General features: G+C 33.7%; 1 protein-coding gene across 2 annotated transcripts in view; it reads right to left on the bottom strand.

Annotated features, from left to right (window-relative positions):
- Positions 1-20,525, bottom strand: part of LOC117177713 (cilia- and flagella-associated protein 44) — a 494,190-nt gene that overhangs the window by 268,174 nt on the left and 205,491 nt on the right. For both annotated transcript variants that reach the window (XM_033368587.1, XM_033368586.1), the window contains exons 16-22: positions 20,316-20,511; positions 7,703-7,891; positions 7,437-7,634; positions 1,928-2,476; positions 1,627-1,798; positions 1,247-1,554; positions 423-622 (exon numbers count right to left, since the gene is read on the bottom strand). In XM_033368587.1, coding sequence (XP_033224478.1) covers positions 423-622; positions 1,247-1,554; positions 1,627-1,798; positions 1,928-2,476; positions 7,437-7,634; positions 7,703-7,891; positions 20,316-20,511 — 1,812 coding nt within the window. The remainder of the gene's footprint in view (positions 1-422; positions 623-1,246; positions 1,555-1,626; positions 1,799-1,927; positions 2,477-7,436; positions 7,635-7,702; positions 7,892-20,315; positions 20,512-20,525) is intronic.

Here is a 20,525-nt window from a genome sequence, read left to right as displayed (position 1 = left end):
GGGCTTTTGGTTATAGATTTTATGTTAAATTGAAGCTACTTATTATAATTGTACATAAATAATTTCTACACATTTGAGTCTACAATAAACTTCAAATGTATAGCCAAAAGACGCTCAAAAGAAAATATGAAACATTTAGTATACAAATATATATGAACTTACCAGTTTTTTTTATAGTACATTACGATACAAAGCTGAACAAATGTTTATAGCACAGTATGGCAATTACACTCTACGTGTGATATGCTTCACACAATTGTTATTTGGGACCCATTAATACATTGGTGAAAAATTTGTAAAGAGTGTAGAAGACTCTCTTTAATTCTTTAATGTTTTCAGCACTAGCTGCACAAAGTACTATTTCAAATTAAAAATTTGTTTCAGTGTAATACATCCAGGAGTGAAGATATATCTGAACATACTTATGACTTGATAACTGAGAAGATGTTTCTTGTTGTAGTTCACCTACTCTGGCATATAATTGTGATAGTTTTTCTTTATTAAATAAGTTGCATTCTCGGATATTTTCCACATTTTTAGAATTTGATAAAATATACTGTAGTTGATCAAATTTCAAGACGACTGCTATATCAGTACCGTTCAGTTTCTCTTGCTTTTTTTGCTGTGACGGAATTTCGAAAACTGTATGCAATATTTTGATTGTATATTATCAGGAAATACCCTTGATGGTTCCGTCTATAAACTTTTACAGGATCTTTCAAAAGAATGTGGACATGAAGAGGATCTTTTTAAGGTAACTCTTATGGAGTCCCTAATACCGTCAATTAGAGTGCCAAGTCCATGACAGCGTAATAAGAGTGTAATGAATCAATTTAAATTGAACAGTGATTGTAACCTATATTTGAAATATATGTGACGTGCCGCGAGAAAAGGGACCTTAGTGTTAAATGACGAATTTTTCAGTTCAACGAGTCAGATGAGCTTTCGAATCACTTGGACACTTGGCAGATGAGAATTTTTTTATATGAAACAGCGTTTTTAAAACTAGAAATAGCATCAAAAATCTGAAATTAGATTTTTGTAAACCTAAGGCCCCTTTCCTCGCAGCATATTATATTTATCCACTAGGTTTAAACTAAACCACCTTACTGCCCTACATATTCCATAAGTATCGGTATGAGATCCGGCGCTTTTTTGTTTCTTCACGAAACCATTAAAGGTATTCCGTCTTACATATGATGCGATAAATCTGATATTAGACAAATATAAAAATCGATCTATTTACCATAAATGCGTTTAAATCTCTCTGATTGCTTTTCAGATCATGTTGAACTACTTTCAGTTTTTTGTTTTCCATCTCGCGATCCTTGCGCAGTCCTTCTATATTTGTTTGTTCCTGTTTAATTAGGGATTCGTACTTCTGTTTTTTTTCTCGTAAAGCAAATGCCATATTATACAATTCTTTGTCACATCCAATCGGTACCACGTTTTCCTCAATGCGGAGCAAACCTAATTCGCGGCTATCAATGGTGACTGCATCGTCTTCATCTGAAATACTTTCAGAGGTCAACGATGATGACGATGATGGAAATTCTGAAAAAATGTAAGCATTTGATGTTTAGATTACATAAAATATGTAATGGTTAAAAAAAATTGCACACGGACCATTAGCTTCTTGTGACTGCTTATACTTTTTATTGAAAATTCTTAATAGAAACGAATAAAAGTTGTTATCATTAACCAAATTCGTATACTGAAGCAAAAGAGCCTTGATTTCCTTCTGTAATTTCAGAATTTTTCCATTTGCGTTCTGAATTTTGTTATTTATTGAATGTATCTACATAAAGGTAACTCTTGTGAACATTGGACTTTTTCTCTTACAGCATGTGTAATAAAAAAATAATTTTTTTCATATATTTCATATTTCATATACTTTTTCTTATACGTCTTATATTAACAGAATTACCTTTTTCCTCGCAGTCGCATGTTCCTTTATCTTTTTATTTACCCTGTCTGATAAAGAATCTTCCATCACTTCAAACTTTCGTGATATGATTAATTCTTGATTTAATGTTAATAGCAATAAATCTAAGTATAAAGTTTCTACGATGATTTCAAGTCTCTCCTTTTCAAGGATGTCTAACTCACTGTCCAAATATTGATAATCCTGTTCAATTTGATTACAAATATAATTTTGTTCGAAATTGATGTTCAATATGCGTACTCGTTTAATTTCTCGCTCCCATGCAGTTTCGTTGTCGTCGCTAACATAAAGGGCTTGAAGAATATCTGAGGGTACAGTAGTTTGAACAATGTAATGTTTTTTAGGAAATATCGGCGATATAAGTAAATCCCGAACGTCGCTTTGTGATTGAATCATTTTATTGTTTCTTAAAAGCATCGAAAAATTCTCATATTGTTGATCAGAATCGTTCGTAATAAGAATGTCATAAACTGATTTCCTATTCCTTTTCCCTTCTTCCACCTTCTTCGATATTGATTTATATTTTTCAACCTATAAAATAGTACAGTCCTATCTACATTCTGTCTATGTCCAAGGTTTCTCGATATTGGAAGCTGTTCATTAACTTAGGCTGTATTAGAAAGTGAAAGTTCCCATAAGAGCGCAATGTATAGTTCCGTGTGCGACTTTCAGAGCTTCTTGCGGTTGGGAAAGAACTGAATTTCGTATTTCTGCACCAATTCCAATATGAGCTTTGAACATGAATTGCAACAGAAATAGAATAGTTTTTTCCTTAACAAGTGCTCCTATACTGCAGCATACAAGCTCACTTTCCAGTTTCTCTAATACTCTCTGCTTCGAGGAGTTTCTAAGCTTTCTCATGAAACATTGCGCTCGCAGCGTCCATAGTGCCATATGCAGGACAAGCAAAAAAATGTTAAAACATTTTCAATAGGCTTAAAGTTATGACTTCATGTTGAAGCTACAATGGACTGTTAGTTTCATACTTTTTAGTAAATACCGGAAACTCTACTGAAGAATATGCTGAGAAATAAAGCATTTAAAAAATATATGCTTTCAAAAGATATTTTTACATGTGCTAAGTAAGTGGCTTGATTCAGCAGAGGACGCTGCGTATTTCCGAGATGGCCTGCATTTTCTTCAGATTTCCGATTTCGACTAGGTTGGAGATTTAAGTATTTATAATAATAATATAAAATGTCAACTAAAAGTTCCAGTAGCGTGCTCCCTGCTACTACATATATTTAATTTTAGTTCTCACGTTTAGATTAGAAGAAAAAAAATCACCAAATATGTGGGATCTAAGGTAATCTAGGGGTCTTTCGATCCATTAGTTTAATCTCATTGCTTATAAAATACATATTTTGTGTGAATATCCATTTTATGAATCCCACAAATGCGTAGACGAGTGATAAGCAGGAGAGCTTAGCTAACACAAACGGCCTTGAACACATCATTCGAATAATTGCAAGTTTATTGGTTTTGATATTTTAGTGCATTTTGATGCTGTCTAGTCTGAGGAAGCTCTTAAGTGGTGCTGTATCACAAGGTATACTTAGACCTTTTTATGTTATTTTTAAAGGGATTTTATTAAAGTCTATATTGATGAAAAATTTAATGTGGCGATTAAAAATAAAATAAAATCTTGTAATGAAAAAGAAGATCAAGATATTCATTCTTACTTCTATATTAGAAAATTTTTTTTTTCTTATATTAAATTAAGAAAAAATCTATAGTAGAAGTGCAGGAGAACATATGAAAATCTAAGATTATAATATAAATTTCACATTAAAAGAGTTGATTTTGAAAATTTTGAACTTGAAAATTTATATAAAGAATTTAAAACGAAAATTGCTAAATAGAAAATTAGAGGACCAATTTTAACGGTATCTGAAAATAAAGAACAAAATAGGAATCAGGAAAATACTAAAAATAATATAAGTAAACGAAATGGAAATCGTAACACTCATAACCAAAATGAAAATAATATAGACAAGTCAGGACAGAATCGAGGTTATTATAACGGACGGGAAAATTTTAAAGATCATTTCCAAAACGTTAATGGCAGAGGATTTGGTCGTTCAACTTACAATCCTTTAATTTCAATGATGTGATAATTAATATATCGACGAGCGAGTGGCGATTTTAACAATTATCCCAGTCAAAATCAGAGAGCGATAGAAGAGAAAGAACCAACAGTAACTTTCCTGCCAGAAGAATATGTGCAAGCGAGTGACCAAAAACCCGAATAAAATAAAAATGACCGAAAGAAAAATATAGGAAATGCTAATGCTAACTCATCTCAAAAGTGGAAGTGCAAATTACAGCTCGCAGAATGTAGCAAACTAAAACTCTAGAGATAAAGAGCAACGGCTATCTAGTGACACACGTAAAAAACCTACATATTATTATTACAGTAATCCAGATCACATCAAAGTGAATTTCAGCACATTTAAAATAAGGGAAATGGTCAAGGAGGATTACGAGAGCAAACATACCCTTAAATTCGAATGAAATGCTGTATTTGTACAGAGTGTCGATCGATACCGATGCGACATACTCATAAGTAGGCCAAGATCTATTGAATACCATTAAACTTTACAATTACAAAATTTTACAAAGTTAAGGTCAAAGGGTATTATAGGAACAGACATTCTTAGAAAATTAGGATTCAAGAAAGACTACGAAATTAACAACTGGTGGTTACCGGAATTGCTTGAGACTCTATATACGATCGAGGCTCATCCGAAAGCAAATCCTTATTTAATTAAAATAATGTTATTAGGAGAAAAGGATATAAGACGTGAGATACGCAAAATAGGAACACAAACAGGCTGGTCAAGTGTAGAAAGAGACACGAGATCAATTAAGAATATAAGGAAGAAAGGAAGCAAGGAAAACGAAAGAAATGAGAAACAGATAGAAACGAAAGAGAAATAGAATGCATAGAAAGAGAATAAAAATAGTAAAGAAAAGAATCAGAATAAAAAGAGTAAGAATATGAGATTATAATCTAATTGTGCAATCTAACGATGTAATCTAATTAGAGGGCAATGTTAGGTTGAGTAATGGTAGAAGATAAGGTAGCCGAAAGTACGCTAGATAGCGGGAAATTGGTACCTCTGTTCTCGAACAATAAACCAGCTGTAAAACCAAACCCTCCGAGCTTCTATATAACGAGCAGCGAGAGCTCAACACAGGCGCGTATACCACAGCGATGGAACTTAAAGTGCAGAATAGACTTCGTGCGTTTGAAACGCTGCACTCTGACGAAATAAAAGACGAATCGACACACGAGGTATTTAGTCCGAGTGTAAATGACAGGCACTGTCATCCTAACAAGAGTAACTTGATAAGAAAAAGGTTACCTTCTAGGGAATAGATTTATATGGATTTTTAAGGAAATAATAATTTAGAAAATTTAAATACAAATATTTGACCTAGAAAATAAGTAAAATCCGGTGGATCTCAATCATCTGTAGAGAGTATCCAGTTACATAATAAGATTAACTGGATCAATTTAGAAAATAATGCAATTCTAAATAAGAACATCATATTGAAATAGATAGTAGTTAGGGCAGCAATACCTGCTGTGCCGGAAATATGCGAAGGTATCATGAAACTTTCAGAAACAGAACGATAGCAAGACAATCGGAAGAAGCTGCAGTAGCAAGAATTGTAATTTGATTCTGGAAATGTTAAAAGCTCCGATAATGAAGTGATATTGGAAGAATAAACGAGAGCATACCAAGCTACAATGAGACGAATAGCTAAAGTGTGACAGGCCTTGGAGCAGCAAAAAAGAGACAATATCTGAAAAATGACATCGTCTGTTGTTACCAATACGCGAAAAGTAAACATCTCAGTGATTGAAGAATTACTTAGTTCATTTAATGGATTGAGTTAAAATATTGATAGCAGGGAAAGAAAAGTAAATTTACAAAAAAAAAAACCCTAATGAATTGGATGACGCCTATGTTAAAGTGCTTATCTGTTCGATGCTAAAAGGAAAGGCGTCAACGTGGTTTCATTCTTGGTTAGAGTACATTGAAAAGTAAATAAAGAAACTCCTTAAATAATTAAAGACTGTACTATATCAACGGCCTAATAGACCCTTGTTAAGAAAGCAATTCGAGGAGCGGGCTTGGAAGCGAAACGACTTATTTAGCGACTACTTCAATAAAAAAGTCATTTGAGCGAATCAAGAGCCAATTGCAAAAGAAGAGAGGATTAGATATATTATTGATGGTATACCTAGATTAGTTAAAACTAGTCTTCCCACTCTTAATTTTCGAGTTTTCTTTAACCCATTGAAATGCGCCGTAAATGCGCTCAAATGTTGAAGATCTTCAAATGCGCTCATATGCGCCACTACTCAAAAATTTTGCTCTAGCTAATTAACAAAGATATCATATTTTGGAGGGAGACCAGTGTAACGCATATATTAAATCCTTAACAGTGATGTGCAATAGAAATTTGAGGACATGGATTCATTCGACTTCAAATGCGCTCATATGCGCCCTACATTTTTTTGTTGTTGAAATTTTTTACATTGTCGAAGATATGTAGATAACAAAATTTTACAAAGTCATGACAAACAAAATAAAAAGTTTGCAATCCGCCTTGATAAAGAAAGTTTCCTATGGGTTTCAAATGCGCTCATATGCGCGATCAATTTTTTTTTAAAGTCTTGAAAATTGCCGAAGACCTAGAGGTAAAAAAATTTCACGAAGTGATCACCAACAAAATAAAAAATTTGCAATCCGCATTCATGAAGGGACTTTGCTATAGGGATTCAAATCCACTCATATGCGCCATAACGAAAAAATTTTGCGCTACGTTGATAAACGAGTTATCAGCGATATGCACGCATTTGAAGATCTTCAAGATCATGTGATTTAAATGTTGATTTTTCCAATGGGGGGATAGCGTGACGTTAGCCCCCCCCCCGCGCGTAACACATGATATAACTTCTACAGTTTTGAGATGCAACCATTTTTATCAGTGGCGCATTTGGGCGCAAATTCTGTAGGCTATAGAAAACCAAAAACTAAGGGCGGGGGGGGGGGGGCTGATGTAACTGACCTTCTATACATGATATCACTCTGCGCAATCAGGCGCGTATCCAGATAATTGAATGGATGGAGGATCTCTTATCGGCATTTGATAAGGTATCAATCGGGTCGAAAAATGATCCATTTAACCATCCATCCATCCGTTTGTCTGTCCGCGTATCCACCCATCCATCCATCTATCCATTGAAGTATAACGTATAACAGAGGTAAAAGACGAACTCCAAATTACACCATACTCCTGATTTTGTGTCTAGAGCATCATCGCCAAAAATTTCGAACATCGTATTGAATCAACTTATAACATGCTTGTCTCATCACTCATTTAACTTATTCTGTGGCTATGATGAAAAACCAAGTTCACACGAGAACAAGTTAAACAAAATTCTAATTACAAATTGATAGGGTAAAAAACGAACTTCTAAATAATTTTCAGGATATTCTACATCGTAGTTAAAGGTCAATATTGAAAATGGAGGCTTTATTTTCTTCTCTGGTATCTCTGGTTGAATTTTGCTCAATTTATCTGCGAATATCTGTATCCCTCTTCCTAGTGAAAGCTTCTTCGTTCTAACCTCTTTTAACTTAGTATTAAAATCCTCTCGAAGATAATGTGCCTAAAATAATATTTTTCTACATAAAAAAGGAACCATGTAGTTTTTGGAACATATTAAAAAGTTTTTACCTTTTTGTCGCAGGCTAGTAATTGCTTGTATTTGCTCAGAACCGTGTTCAAATTATATTTTATTTTATTAAATTCAGTAGAACGTTTTAACTTCCAATTACCTGTCGTAACTTTTGTTGGCTTAATTTCATTATGGTCATCTGGGCGATTATCATTTTGATCAAATTTTCTGGTGAATATTCCATTCCGCTTTTTAATTAAATGCATTTGAACATACACAAATCATTAGTATAATCAAGTCCCCTCTACCACTTAGGTTTTCAGCAACCTTAAGTGCTATGGGGGGTTTAATATAAACTCTTAGAACGAGCCTGGCTTTTAAAAAATGTTCTACTACTAGCAAATCTCAGTAGTGGGTCGTCCATATATTACTTTTTTTTAGACCCTTCTATCTCTCTTGAGGTGATACCGTGAGATCAAAGTTGAAGGCGTTGGAACCCGGACCTAATTTTAACATCAAATTGCCTTATTTTACTCTGTAAATACTAGAATCACATCTTTGTTAGATATTTAGGGCTTACTCCTATTTCCATTCAAGTTTGTATTCAAAGTGAAAAATCATGATGATTTCAATACTTTATGTAAAAACGATATTTTTTGGATTCATACCCGAGCATTCGAGAAAGATCGTTTGACACAGAAAGTATTGAATTTGGGTATTTTTTGACTCCGCAAGCAGGCTTGATTCCAGATAGGAAGGGATATTTTATATTATCTCAATGTCTAGCCTATGAGTGACAGTTTTCGCGATACTCGAATTTAAAGACGGAAAATTACAAAACCTTAATGTTTCTTAAAATGTTGCAGTTGGCTATCATAGGGATGCCTTGCTGCACCACGCTAGACGCTAGAAAGAAGATCCTACGTGATCTACACTATCTCTGTCATCAGTCACATGAGTGCCTTTACGCCACCCTCCATTTGATGTTAAAAGGTCTTCTCATTTTTCGTATTTTGGGAAAGTTTAGCCCCGTTGTTTTTTCCCAGTGTAATCGGGCAGTTTGAGCCTTTAGATTTTGAGACAGTTTAGTCTTTATGTTTTTCTTAATCTTATGGCGCCGTTTGAAGTCTTTTGATTTTAATCGTTTTGGGGAAGTTTGGCCACCAATTGTTTAATCAAATGGAGTACCTTGCCCCATAAGTTTTTTGCGGCGGTTTATCCTTTTTATTTTTCTTAGCCATAGAGCATAGCTTAGCGGCTATTTTTTTGGACAATTATGACCTTCTATTTTTTAATATAATCGTAAAGTTTGGCTCGTTTTTTTGTTAATATAATCAGGCACTTTGACACATTAGTTTTTTAAATCAATCTAGCCTTTTTCTTTCCCTTGATCTTATGGGACAGATTAACTCTTTTCTTATTTTAGTCTCTTGGGGTGCGAAGGCACCCTTGTGTCTGTTCACAAAAATAACTTAGATTAAATAACATCCCATTTCCAACGTCTCATGTGCTACGGGATGGGATCCCTGTGACTGCTCACAGGAATAATGTACGGCATATATCAAGCGGCAACGCCCCTTCTGTGACTGGTTAGAAATGTAATGTAGATCATGTTGGTTCGTCTTTCCAACGTCTTTTTAACGTTTCATGTGGGACAGTAAGGCACGCATGGTACTGGTGACAGAAATAATGTATGTCACGGATTTCCCTTTCCATCTTCTTATCGAGGGCGGAACTAACCATAGAAATAATGTAGACCACGTAGGTTCCCTTTTTTAACGTCTTATCGGGGGTCGGTTACGGATCCCTGTAATTGGTTGCACAAGAGGGTAGGTCGAATAAGTTCACTTTTTCAACGTCGAAAGGGGGTGGGGGCACTTCTGTTCCCATTTCTGACGTTAAATGCGGCACAGGAAAGCACCTCTGTGATGGGTAACAGCAATACTTTAAGAAATATGAAATGTTTGTGAGATTCCATTTTGAACATCGAATATCCCGAAAACTGTTACTCATATGCTCAACATTATTAGAGCATAAAATGTGCATTTTGATGAGGAACCATGATTTTATATTCTTTTATGGGGTTTTCATGAAAATCAAGTTTGCGTCAATTTTCACTATCATATTTGTAATTAGCGCGTAAAAATAAAAACTTAGTTTTTGGCCAAATTTTGTTTTTGACATGCAGGTTAAGACCGTCATAGAAATTGATAAAATGTAAAAAAAAAACAAATTATAACCACGAATTTTAAAATATTAGTGTTGAGTTATTTATCATAAAGGCCTTGGCCATGAAAAAGAGAAAAAATGTAATTAATTTTTGTCAGAAATATCTGCATCAGAGTCGCAATTTCGTTGCGTGAAATAACATCGCATCATGTTGGTACACTTCGAACTTTCTTTTGTCAATATTGAAGGTACGAGCAGTGGATTACTTTCCAATTTTAATGTCCTGCAGCGCTTGAAGCAATATATCATAACTAGAAACATCGTGATCAGTTTTCCTTGGTTTTTTGCAATGACTGTTGTTTTGTTAAATAAAATTGTATGTCCTGTTTCGGTATGATGCATAGTTACTGCTGATTGAGTTAAATGTTTTAGTCCTACTTTACTCTCATGTTCGTTTATACATTGATTCACCAATCTTCCGGTTTTTCCAATATAGACTTTGCCACAAGAGCAAGGGATTTCATATACCCCCCGAACTTTAGGGTTTAGAAATTGTCATATTTTCGCAGATGGTTTAAATATGGTTTTGATGTTGTATTTGTTGAGAATTCTTTCTATTTGTTCTGTGACACTTTGAGTGTAGGGTAGGTTTGTGGTAGTTTTTTTCTCTTTCTTTGGTAGGCTGTATTTACTTTTTTTTAGTGTATTTTCTTATTTCTTCATCAATTTTTTTGTTTGTATAATCGTTCTGTATTAGGATTTGTTTAACGTTTTTTAATTCCTTTTGAAAGTGATCTTTATCCGTTATGGAGACAGATCTGTATACAAAGGAGTTAGTGATCGATTGTTTTTTAGATGGGTGATGGTAAGAGGAGGCATGTAGGTAACTGTTTGTATAAGTGGGTTTGAGTGGGTATGAGTAGGTTTCTGTAATCGATGTAATCGATTGATGGAATCGAAAAACTTATTTATTTCATTTCGTTCATGCCGTCAGATGCCAACAGCGTTATCAACGTAACGAAAACAAAATTCCGGTTTAGGAGGGCTGGGAACACCCGTCGGAATTCTGAGTTGACTGTGCGAGAGAGACAGAAATATGAGAAGCAAGCCTCAAACGGTGGAGCTTCTAAGTGAAAAAAATTTGTTGACAGCCAAATACAGTTGGAATATTTTCAGAAAAAAAGGCTACATAGTAAAAAAAAGAGTGAAAAAAATGGCCTGCGAGAAAATAATAATCAGGGAACCGTCAGCTAGATTCAGGCATAGTCTGGAAACCGGTACCCTTGCGGCGGGTGGTAGTTTGCCGAGCGAACGGTTTTTGACCGCGCGAGACCTTCCCATTGTTTGGAATTAGACACTGTGGAGAAAAATCAGAATCTTGTACAATTTAATTCATTACATTTTAATTTATTGCATTAGCCTCGTTATATTATTGTGAGTAAATCAACAAAAGATTGAAAAAAATCGATCATCGATTCATTTAGTTGATCTTTAAAGTGTTATCTTCTTGACTCGTTTAACAATCCAGATATTCCACATGAGTTATAATTATTATCAATGTTTTTACATAAAATATCAACGACTTTTGTTTTGTAAATTTGCAAAATAATCCTTACCAGCCGAGAAATTATTCTTGAAAAGAAGGATAACTTTCACTAAGGTTATTGTTAATATAATACCGTTTTTACGAAAAAAGAGACTCCTAAAAGTGTATTTTATAATACCAATACCTAAAATCATTCGATTCAGAATTTCAAGAAACGTGCAAATCCGTTGAAAGTTAGAGTTTGAAATTTCGGAAATGCTCCATTTGAATTTTCATCTAATCGAAACATTTCATTGGGATAATTTCGAAATATACTTGATATCTAACGAAAATTTGGACTAAAACTTCTCAATGTACTAGAAAAAAGTATTTTCTAATGAAATCTTACTCTTAATTATGAAATAATAATAACAGGCCCAGAAATTAGTCCCATAAAAAGCAGGCTTACTGAGACCAAGCATTTTTTTAATATGATCAATTATCATTGCATTTTTACACATATGCGTTCTACCTTATTTCACGAATCGAGAAATACCACATAAGTTATGATTATTAACAATGTTTTACGTAAAATAGTCGCAATATGTTTTATTAAAGTTTGAAATGTTGAAAATGCTCTATTTGAATTTTCATTTAATCGAAACATTTTATTGGGATAATTCTGAAATATACTGTATAACCAATGAAAATTTCGACTCAATTTTCACAATATACTAAAAAAACGTGTTTTTATTGCAATCTTATTTTCTAGCTGTGAAATAATAATTAAAGACCTAAGTTCTAAGTCTAGTCAAAGATAAAAATTTATTGGCGCTGTCATAATCCACGAAATTCACAATTCATTCTGATCTCTAAGTCGCATAATCCCGGTAAAATATTTTCTTTTACCAGGAATTGCAGACTGTAAGCGGCACGTATTCATGAAATAGAATAACGAAATATGACAGAAATTGAAAGAAAATTCTCTATTTTCCATAATGCGTGCAACACATAAACTATTTTGGTATACATGTAGCGAATAAATGTTTTTAAGACAAAACAAGTATAAAAAGTTAATAAGTTTAACTAATAAGCTTGAAAACAAGCCATCTCTTATTTTCGCATCTTTGATCATTTTTATGAATTGTTACAGATTATTTTATGATTGTTTAACAATTATAAAATAATATTCTCATAAAAAAACCAGTTATTGTAGAATAAGAAACTAAAACCCAAATTTTCACTTGATATCAAGTATATTTTGAAGTTATCCCAATGTAATGTTTTGATTAGATGAAAATTCAAATAGAGAATTTTCAACATTTCAAACTTTAGTTATACTTATTGCGACTATTTTATGTAAAAACGTTGTTAATAATTATAACTTGTGTGGTATGTCTAGATTCGTAAAGAAATAAGGTAGAAGAAATATGCGTCAAATTGCAATAATAATTTGTAATATTGAAGATGTGCTGGGTCTAAGTAACTCTGCTTTTCATAATTATTATTATTTATTTATTTTAATTATTATTTCACAGATATCGAGTAAGATTGCGATAGAAAACAAAAGGAGTATTTTCCACAACACCACCACACAGCCACACAAAAAAAAGTGTGCGGATCTGGTAACAAGACACACGTATTCCTATGGATTTTGGGCGCTGAATTCAAATTCGATATCAAAAATCACCCATCAGGTCATGGTTGAGCCATAACCTCAAAAAATGACGAAAAATCATGCACTGAGGCAAATAAATTTCAAAATAATACCAGTGGTGCAAATTTTCACTTCAAAAACATGTCGACAACTGTGAAGGATCAACCCTTGATTGATATCAACTTATTTAACATAACTTTATCCAACAGAACCTGACCTCACCTAACCTGAATTAACAGAAATTTATTGAACTACACGTAAAGCTCTGGAAGCATATTTTCCCAGTAGCAAATGTGTGCTACATCGAATGGGCCAACTCGAGCCTAACCTAGAAATAAATCTAAAGTAGCCTAACCTAACCTAACCTTACGAAACACAATTAAACTGATTGTGTTGTCCCGTTGTGTTTGCGGTACCGTTTCATTCAGCTTCGGCTTAACCTACATAGAGGTTTAACCTATCCTAACCTAACAAAACCTGACCTAACCTAACCGATTACGCTGGCAACCCTGCTCTTGCGTACTTTCATATTTTGACATTAGTAGCAGTAAATGTCTGGAGTTTCGTAAACGCTGGTTGCTAGCATTATTCGCCAGTGTCTGTAACCAGGGCACCTCCACGTGGTGACGGTGGGCAACGGATCCACATTGGCTGAGACCCTGGGTAAACGGCGTTCATGCCGTCATGGCAGTCACAGGTAAAAAGTATATTACGATGCAGGGAAAACCCCAGTATCGGCGTCTGTTCAGGCTGGGAAAGCGGGCTCTCCGACGTCGTCATCATGCAACCGTAGCTCTTCATCAATGTCTCATGCTACAAGGAAAAAAACCGCGACCATTTCTCAGTCGCACGTCTGCACGAATAGCTCAGATTCATTCTATTACATTTGCAGTAAATATGAAGTGAGCAGTTTGCGAAAATCAATCGACGAGGAAGTGAAAAGTCTTTACGAAAAGTGTTTTGACCGTAAATTGCTGCACCAAGAAACAAAATGGGTTCCTCACGTCATTTGCAATACCTGCAGACTTATGTTGTATCGTCTAAAAAATTGAAACAACGAAAAGTACCGCAAGTACTCTACACCAACCACATGGAAAAAACCGTTATTGCGAAGGATTGCTACTTTTGCATGAATTCCGTCAAAGGGTTCAACGCCAAAAATAAAAATAACATTTCGTACATTAATGTGTGCATAGTCACAAGAGCAATTGAAATCAATAAAAATGCATGCCAGACTCATTTAAACGCTTTAGAAGATGATGTAATGGAAGTTAAAAGTCAACGTCATGCAGACGGTAGTAAAACCTGTGATCGAACAGAAAATAGTTCTGATGATTCCGATGAAAATGACGAAAAAGATGACGAATATCTCGTGCCTAAAATGAAATTGAAGGTTCCAATATTAGGTTCGCAACTAGAACTGAATGATTTTATTAGAGATCTTGGATTACCGAATGACGGTGCTGAATTTTCCGCTTCATTTCTAAAAAGAAGAAATCTTCTAGAGCCAAAGACAAAAGTTACATTCTATCGCGACAGGCACAAAGAATTCAGAAAGTTTTTCGTTAAAGACGAAGAGACGTCTTTAGTGTACTGCACTGACGTTAACGGACTAATGAACCACTTAAAGAAAATGTGTACAGAGACGAAGAATGGCGACTTTTCATTGATTCGTCAAAACGCAGCATTAAGGCTGTTTTACTACATAACACGAATACTTGCGCTCCTATCCCTATAGCTCACACAACGGTCATCAAAGAAGAATATAACAATGTTAAAATGCTTCTTGAAAAAGTTAGTAACACGTATCACAAATGGCAAATATGTGGTGATCTCAAAATCATAACAATGATGTTAGGCCAACAATCGAGTTTCACGAGAGAGGCGTGCTTCATATGCCTGTGGAATAGCAGAGATCGAGCCATTCATTACAGCAAAAAACATTGGCCTTTAAGAAATTCATTCAAACCTGGTTCTCATAAACTAAAAGCCTTTACCAAAGCCTCGTTGATCCAGAAAAAATTTTACTACCACCCCTCCACATAAAGCTTGGGCTCATGAAGCAATTTGTCAAGGCGTTGGACAAAGATGGACAATGCTATAAGTATATATCCCTTAAATTCCCTAATGTTTGAGACGCTAAATTGAAAGAAGGAGTTTTTGATAGACCACATATTCGAATATTGACGAGAGATACTAATTTCGTGAGCCACATGACGAAAATTGAAATGGACGCTCGGGAAAGTTTTAAAGCAGTAAACGCAAATTTCCTCGGTAACAAAAAAAGTCCAGACTACGAGAATATTGTTGCGAAAATGATAAGAAACTACAAACAGTTCGGCTGCTTGATGAATTTAAAACTTCACTTTCTAGATTCCCATCTGGATAAGTTTCCAGAAAATGTTGGTGATTTTAGCGAAGAACAAGGGGAACGTTTTCATCAAGACATAAAAGTGATGAAACAACGATATCAGGGTAGATGGGACGAGGTCATGATGACTGATTTTTGCTGGATGTTAAAAAGGGAAACGAATTTAGGTCTTAAACGTAAGCGTAACCATTTGCGGCGTTCCTTCGAAGAAAAAAGGATACGTTATAGCAGGCAGAAAATAGACTGAAGTAGGTCTATAAATCAATTTAATTACGATAAAAAGCAAGATAAAATGTAAACACGAAAGATAGTATAAATATATCCCTTAAGTTTAAGAAAAGCAGAGAGAAAAAAATTTGGAATACAACTCTTATTCATTTGCATGTTTAAGTTACTGTTCTACATTTTAATTGATACAAACATTGTCAGGTTAATTGAAATGGGGTCAATTCTACTTGCAGTTCTAAGTTTCTTCAAATGAGTAATGTATGTCTAAATTTTTAACCACCTGTAGTACGATGAAATAAATTTTATTGTGTTACAACGGGAACACTTAACTTAAGTTGTGTTGCGTTAAGCAAAATTTCGTTAGGTTATGTTAAGTTAGATTCATTTTTAGGTTAAGATCGAGTTAACCTATTAAATATAGCACACATTTAAGACTGAGAACCGTTCGCTTACATAGCTACACGTGTGGTTCAATTTCATTCGGCTGGGTTAGGTTAGGTCCGGTTAAGTTTGGTTAGGTTAGGTCAGGTGTTTTTAGGTTAGGATATGTTTGACCTCTTTGCAGGTTAGGCTTGATGTAGCACACATTTGCTACTGGGAAAATATGCTTCCAGAGCTTTACGTGTAGTTCAATAAATTTCTGTTAATTCAGGGTAGGTGAGGTCAGGTTCTGTTGGGTAAAGTTATTTTAAATAAGTTGATATCAGGCAAGGATTGATCCTTCACAATTGTCGACATGTTTTTGAAGTGAAAATTTGCATCACAGGCATTATTTTGAAATTTATTTGCCCCAGTGCATGATTTTTCGTCATTTTTTGAGGTTATGGCTCAACTATGACGTAATGAGTGATTTTTGATACCGAATTTGAATTCAGCGCCCCGAAATCCATAGGAATATGTATGTCTTGTTACCAGATCCGCACACTATTTTGTGTGGCTGTGTAATACTTAAGCATTAATAATTAGCCTTTTAATGTACTTTTTCATTTTAATTCATCTATACATTTCCGCTTTCAAGAAAATATATATTATTTATTTATAATCAGGGTGGCGACGTTAACGGGAAACCGTTAAAACCCCGGAATTAGGTTGAAAAACCAGGAATTTACTTCTGATCGTAAAAAAATCCAAGTTCTAAATATTTTAGTAATTTTTGTCAATTTAGAAAATTAGTTTTTACTTTATCTATGGTGGCAGGGAATATGAGTGAAAATAATTATCGTTTTTATTATAGGACACAAAGTTTCTGTCAAATAATATAATTTCCCTTGGGACAAGGAATTTTTGCTATGTAACGGGAATTTTTAGAAAGAATTTACAATGGGATTTAGAAGAATTAAAGTTTCCCTCTTCCAAGTAAAAATTCGTCACAATTTAAAAGTTTCTTTTTTCGAAATTTTAAAAAAGAGAGTGCTTCAAGTAATTTTCAGAGTAGAAGTAATATTTCGAAGAGTAAATATTTCTAAATTATAATATATAATTTTTTTAACATTTTTCGTTAAGAATTTACCTTTTTTATTAAAAATGCAACTACTTGCGGTTGAAACTGAACTCTTTTGTTGAAAATTAATTGTAATGTTGGAAGATTCATCATATTAAATGAAAATTCGTATCGTTTTAAAAATATAACTAGTGTCTTTAAAATCACTTTTTAACCAAAAAATTAATCAAATTAGAATTATTTCTTGAAAAAAAGATCCAACTCCTTCTTCACTCCATTGAGAATAGAACCACAAAACTTCTGATTTTCAGTCAGGTGCTTTTCCAAATAATCTTTTTTTCAAAAAATAATTTTAATTTGAAAAATATTATTTTTCATCTAGTCTTATTAAGACGTTAAGCGTTTTCTGTTATTGAAGATTCTTAACTTGATCGATATTGTGTAGATTTTCTCCCTTCATGGTTTGGAGGATTGATCTACTGTCGGTAAGGTACAATCTCTGATGTTATAGCAGATAAATTTAAAAATAAAAAATAAATTATATTTCAGTAGAAAATGTAACTATTTCGGGTTGAAAATTGACCGTTTCTATTCCAAAGTTTAATACTTAAGATGTTAATTTGTCTTTCTGCATTGCAAATTCATTTATTTCGTTGACAATTCACGTATGTTGTTAAAAAAATCGACTTTTTTGTAGTTAAACATTCATGATTTTATATTAAAATTAATCTGTTGAATTAAAATTAAAATATTAAAATATTAAAATACTAAAATATTAGAATATTATGACGTACAGTCCGGAGCTACACATTTTAATCTTATGATTTCGCACTAATAATTTTTAAAAACTTTCAATGCAATAAATAATTGACTCGGCTACAAGTTCTTATCATTTCAATCGTCAATTTCACACATTTTTCTCATAGAAATCACTTTCAATAGAATATTTGCCGTTTTCAGACTCTCTTTTTTTTAATTTCGGAAGAAGGAACTTTTGAATTGTGACGAATTTTGACTTGCAACAGGAATTGTTTAATTCTTTTCTTCTAAATCCCAGTTTCTATTTTTTTTAATCTTCTCAAAATTCTTACAACTGAAAAATAATTTGGGAACATCTAAATCCAAATATATTCTGTAAAACACAAGTTTGCTTCTCTTAAAAGAAAGAATACAACATATAAAATTTCTCATGCAAACTGCCTCCTAAAAACTATTAAAACTTCAACTTTTCCTTTCTAGCACCCTCAGATTTGACATTCGGTCTACATTGGACCACATATCTTTTGACCAATCCCAACGAATTAAAAATCTTTCCACTCAAAAAGGAAAAAGAAAATTTCACAAATTACTTCCAGTAAGGCAAACATAACTAACAGATAGTTAAAAACATCTCTGACCATCCTCTTGACAATGAAATGATTTCAGCCTTATCTAAAGGACATAATTTTGGAGTAGCTCCTTCGAAAATGGCGCAAGAAGAAATCATCAGAAATTTAGAATCCACAATATATACCCTTAGACCCGAAAAAGCGAATAACATACGACGTCGGATGACCAACATTTTACGCCAAGCTCAAGTTACTCCTCACATTAAAAAAATAAGAAAAAACCGCAATTGAAGAACTCAATCGCAATAAACACATTAAAATATTAACCGCAGACAAAGGCAACACAACAGTAATAATGAATAAAGAAGACTATAACAAGAAAATCATGGACCTTCTGACTGACGATACATACACAAAACTTAAGAAGGACTCTCCAAAAACAATAGTCAGTTAAACAAAAACCCTTCTCAAAGACTCTAAACTTGACATACAAACAAAACGAAATCCTTTTACAGGAAACTCTATCACTCACGTCCAGAACTCATTTGACTTTATCAAAAAGATACAAAAGATTCACATTCAACCCCAAGACATCATACTGAGTTTCGACATAGTATCTCTCTTTACGAAAGAACCAATCTCTCATACAATTTATATTATTAAATCTTTAACAAACTTCCCTTTCGAGCTCGTACCACTAATAGAACACTATCACACTAATACTTACACCTGTAATAGCTAATGTCTAAATGGATCATCTAGAAACTAAAATCTTCAAGCAAGCCATGCTTAAACAGAAATTTTGGTTCCATTACGTTGATGACACTTTTTTCATCTGGCGACATGGACGAAATGAACTAAAGAAGCTTTTCTATTGCATTAATCGATTAAATTCTTATATCCAGTTCACCATGGAAATTGAACAAAACGGAATATTGCATTTTTTGGACGTATTAGGCTACAAAAGATCTGATAACACATTAGAACATGAAGTTTACAAAAAACGGACCCATACAAACTGATGCCTACATGCCTCTTCCTACCATCACCCATCTCAAAAACAAAACAAATTGATAAAGCAATAAAAAAACACACTCAAAACAATAAGTCAATACAACCTACGAAAGAAAGAGAAAAACGACCACATCCATACCCTACATCCAAGGTGTTACAGAACAAATAGGAAGAGTTCTTAAGAAATACACCATCAAAACCATATTTAAACAACCTGCCAAAATAGGACAACCACTAAATAATTTTAAAGACAAAAATGCACCTCTCAGTGATCCGGTAGTATATAAAATCCCTTTTTCTTGTGGCAAAGTCTATATTAGACAAACCGGGAGAGCAGTTAGCCAACGTATAAAGAATCATGAAAGTAAAGTCAGGATAAAACATTTCACGCAATCAGCACTAGCTAAAAATCATATCGAAACAGGACATAACATTTTATTTGAAAAAACAACAGTCATTGCAGAAACAAACCATATCTTTCCAAGAATACATAGAGAATCAATAGAAGTCTTAAAACATCCTGATAACATCAATAGGGACAATGGATATAATACCAATTCGATTTGGCCTTCCGTCCACCCGTATTTAAATAAAAAGTCTTAATTAGTGCATTATAATATCGTACAAAATTCCGGAACCTGCTCGTACGTTATCATATTGCGCTTTATTTCAATATAGAGTTTTTGCGATAACATTGTGCGATATCTTTTTCTCCCTGTACCCTCCCTGGACCTCCATTGTGATACGAATATAACAGCTGCCCTTCAATTCTTCTTCCTCTGGAAGAGCGTTACGTAATATATGGAGGAACCCTATTCTGGATTCGAGTAGTAGAAAAGGGAAGGGGAATCCTTTCCATTCCGCTTTATTTCTTCACGCTGCTCTTACAGAAATTTTCATAATACTAGTTACTTCCTAACTTGTAATATCTTATCTTACTTCTTTCTGTTGCACCTCCAATTTAGCTCTTCGTGCTCTGTACCTTCGGAGCATCTGATTAGCTTCCACACCCAGCTTATACTGTTCTGCATAAGGACTCAATCGACTCAATCCCTTCAGAAAACTTTCTATTCCATGCAATACTTCCTTGTTATCATCTTCTATTAGACTTTCAAATCCTTTTGAATCTATTGATCTATTAAAATATAA

The sequence above is a fragment of the Belonocnema kinseyi genome, chromosome 8, assembly GCF_010883055.1.
Source record: "Belonocnema kinseyi isolate 2016_QV_RU_SX_M_011 chromosome 8, B_treatae_v1, whole genome shotgun sequence".
Taxonomy (NCBI): domain Eukaryota; kingdom Metazoa; phylum Arthropoda; class Insecta; order Hymenoptera; family Cynipidae; genus Belonocnema; species Belonocnema kinseyi.
The sequence above is the reverse complement of the archived record's forward strand: the minus strand, read 5'-3'. Positions and strand labels throughout refer to the sequence as shown.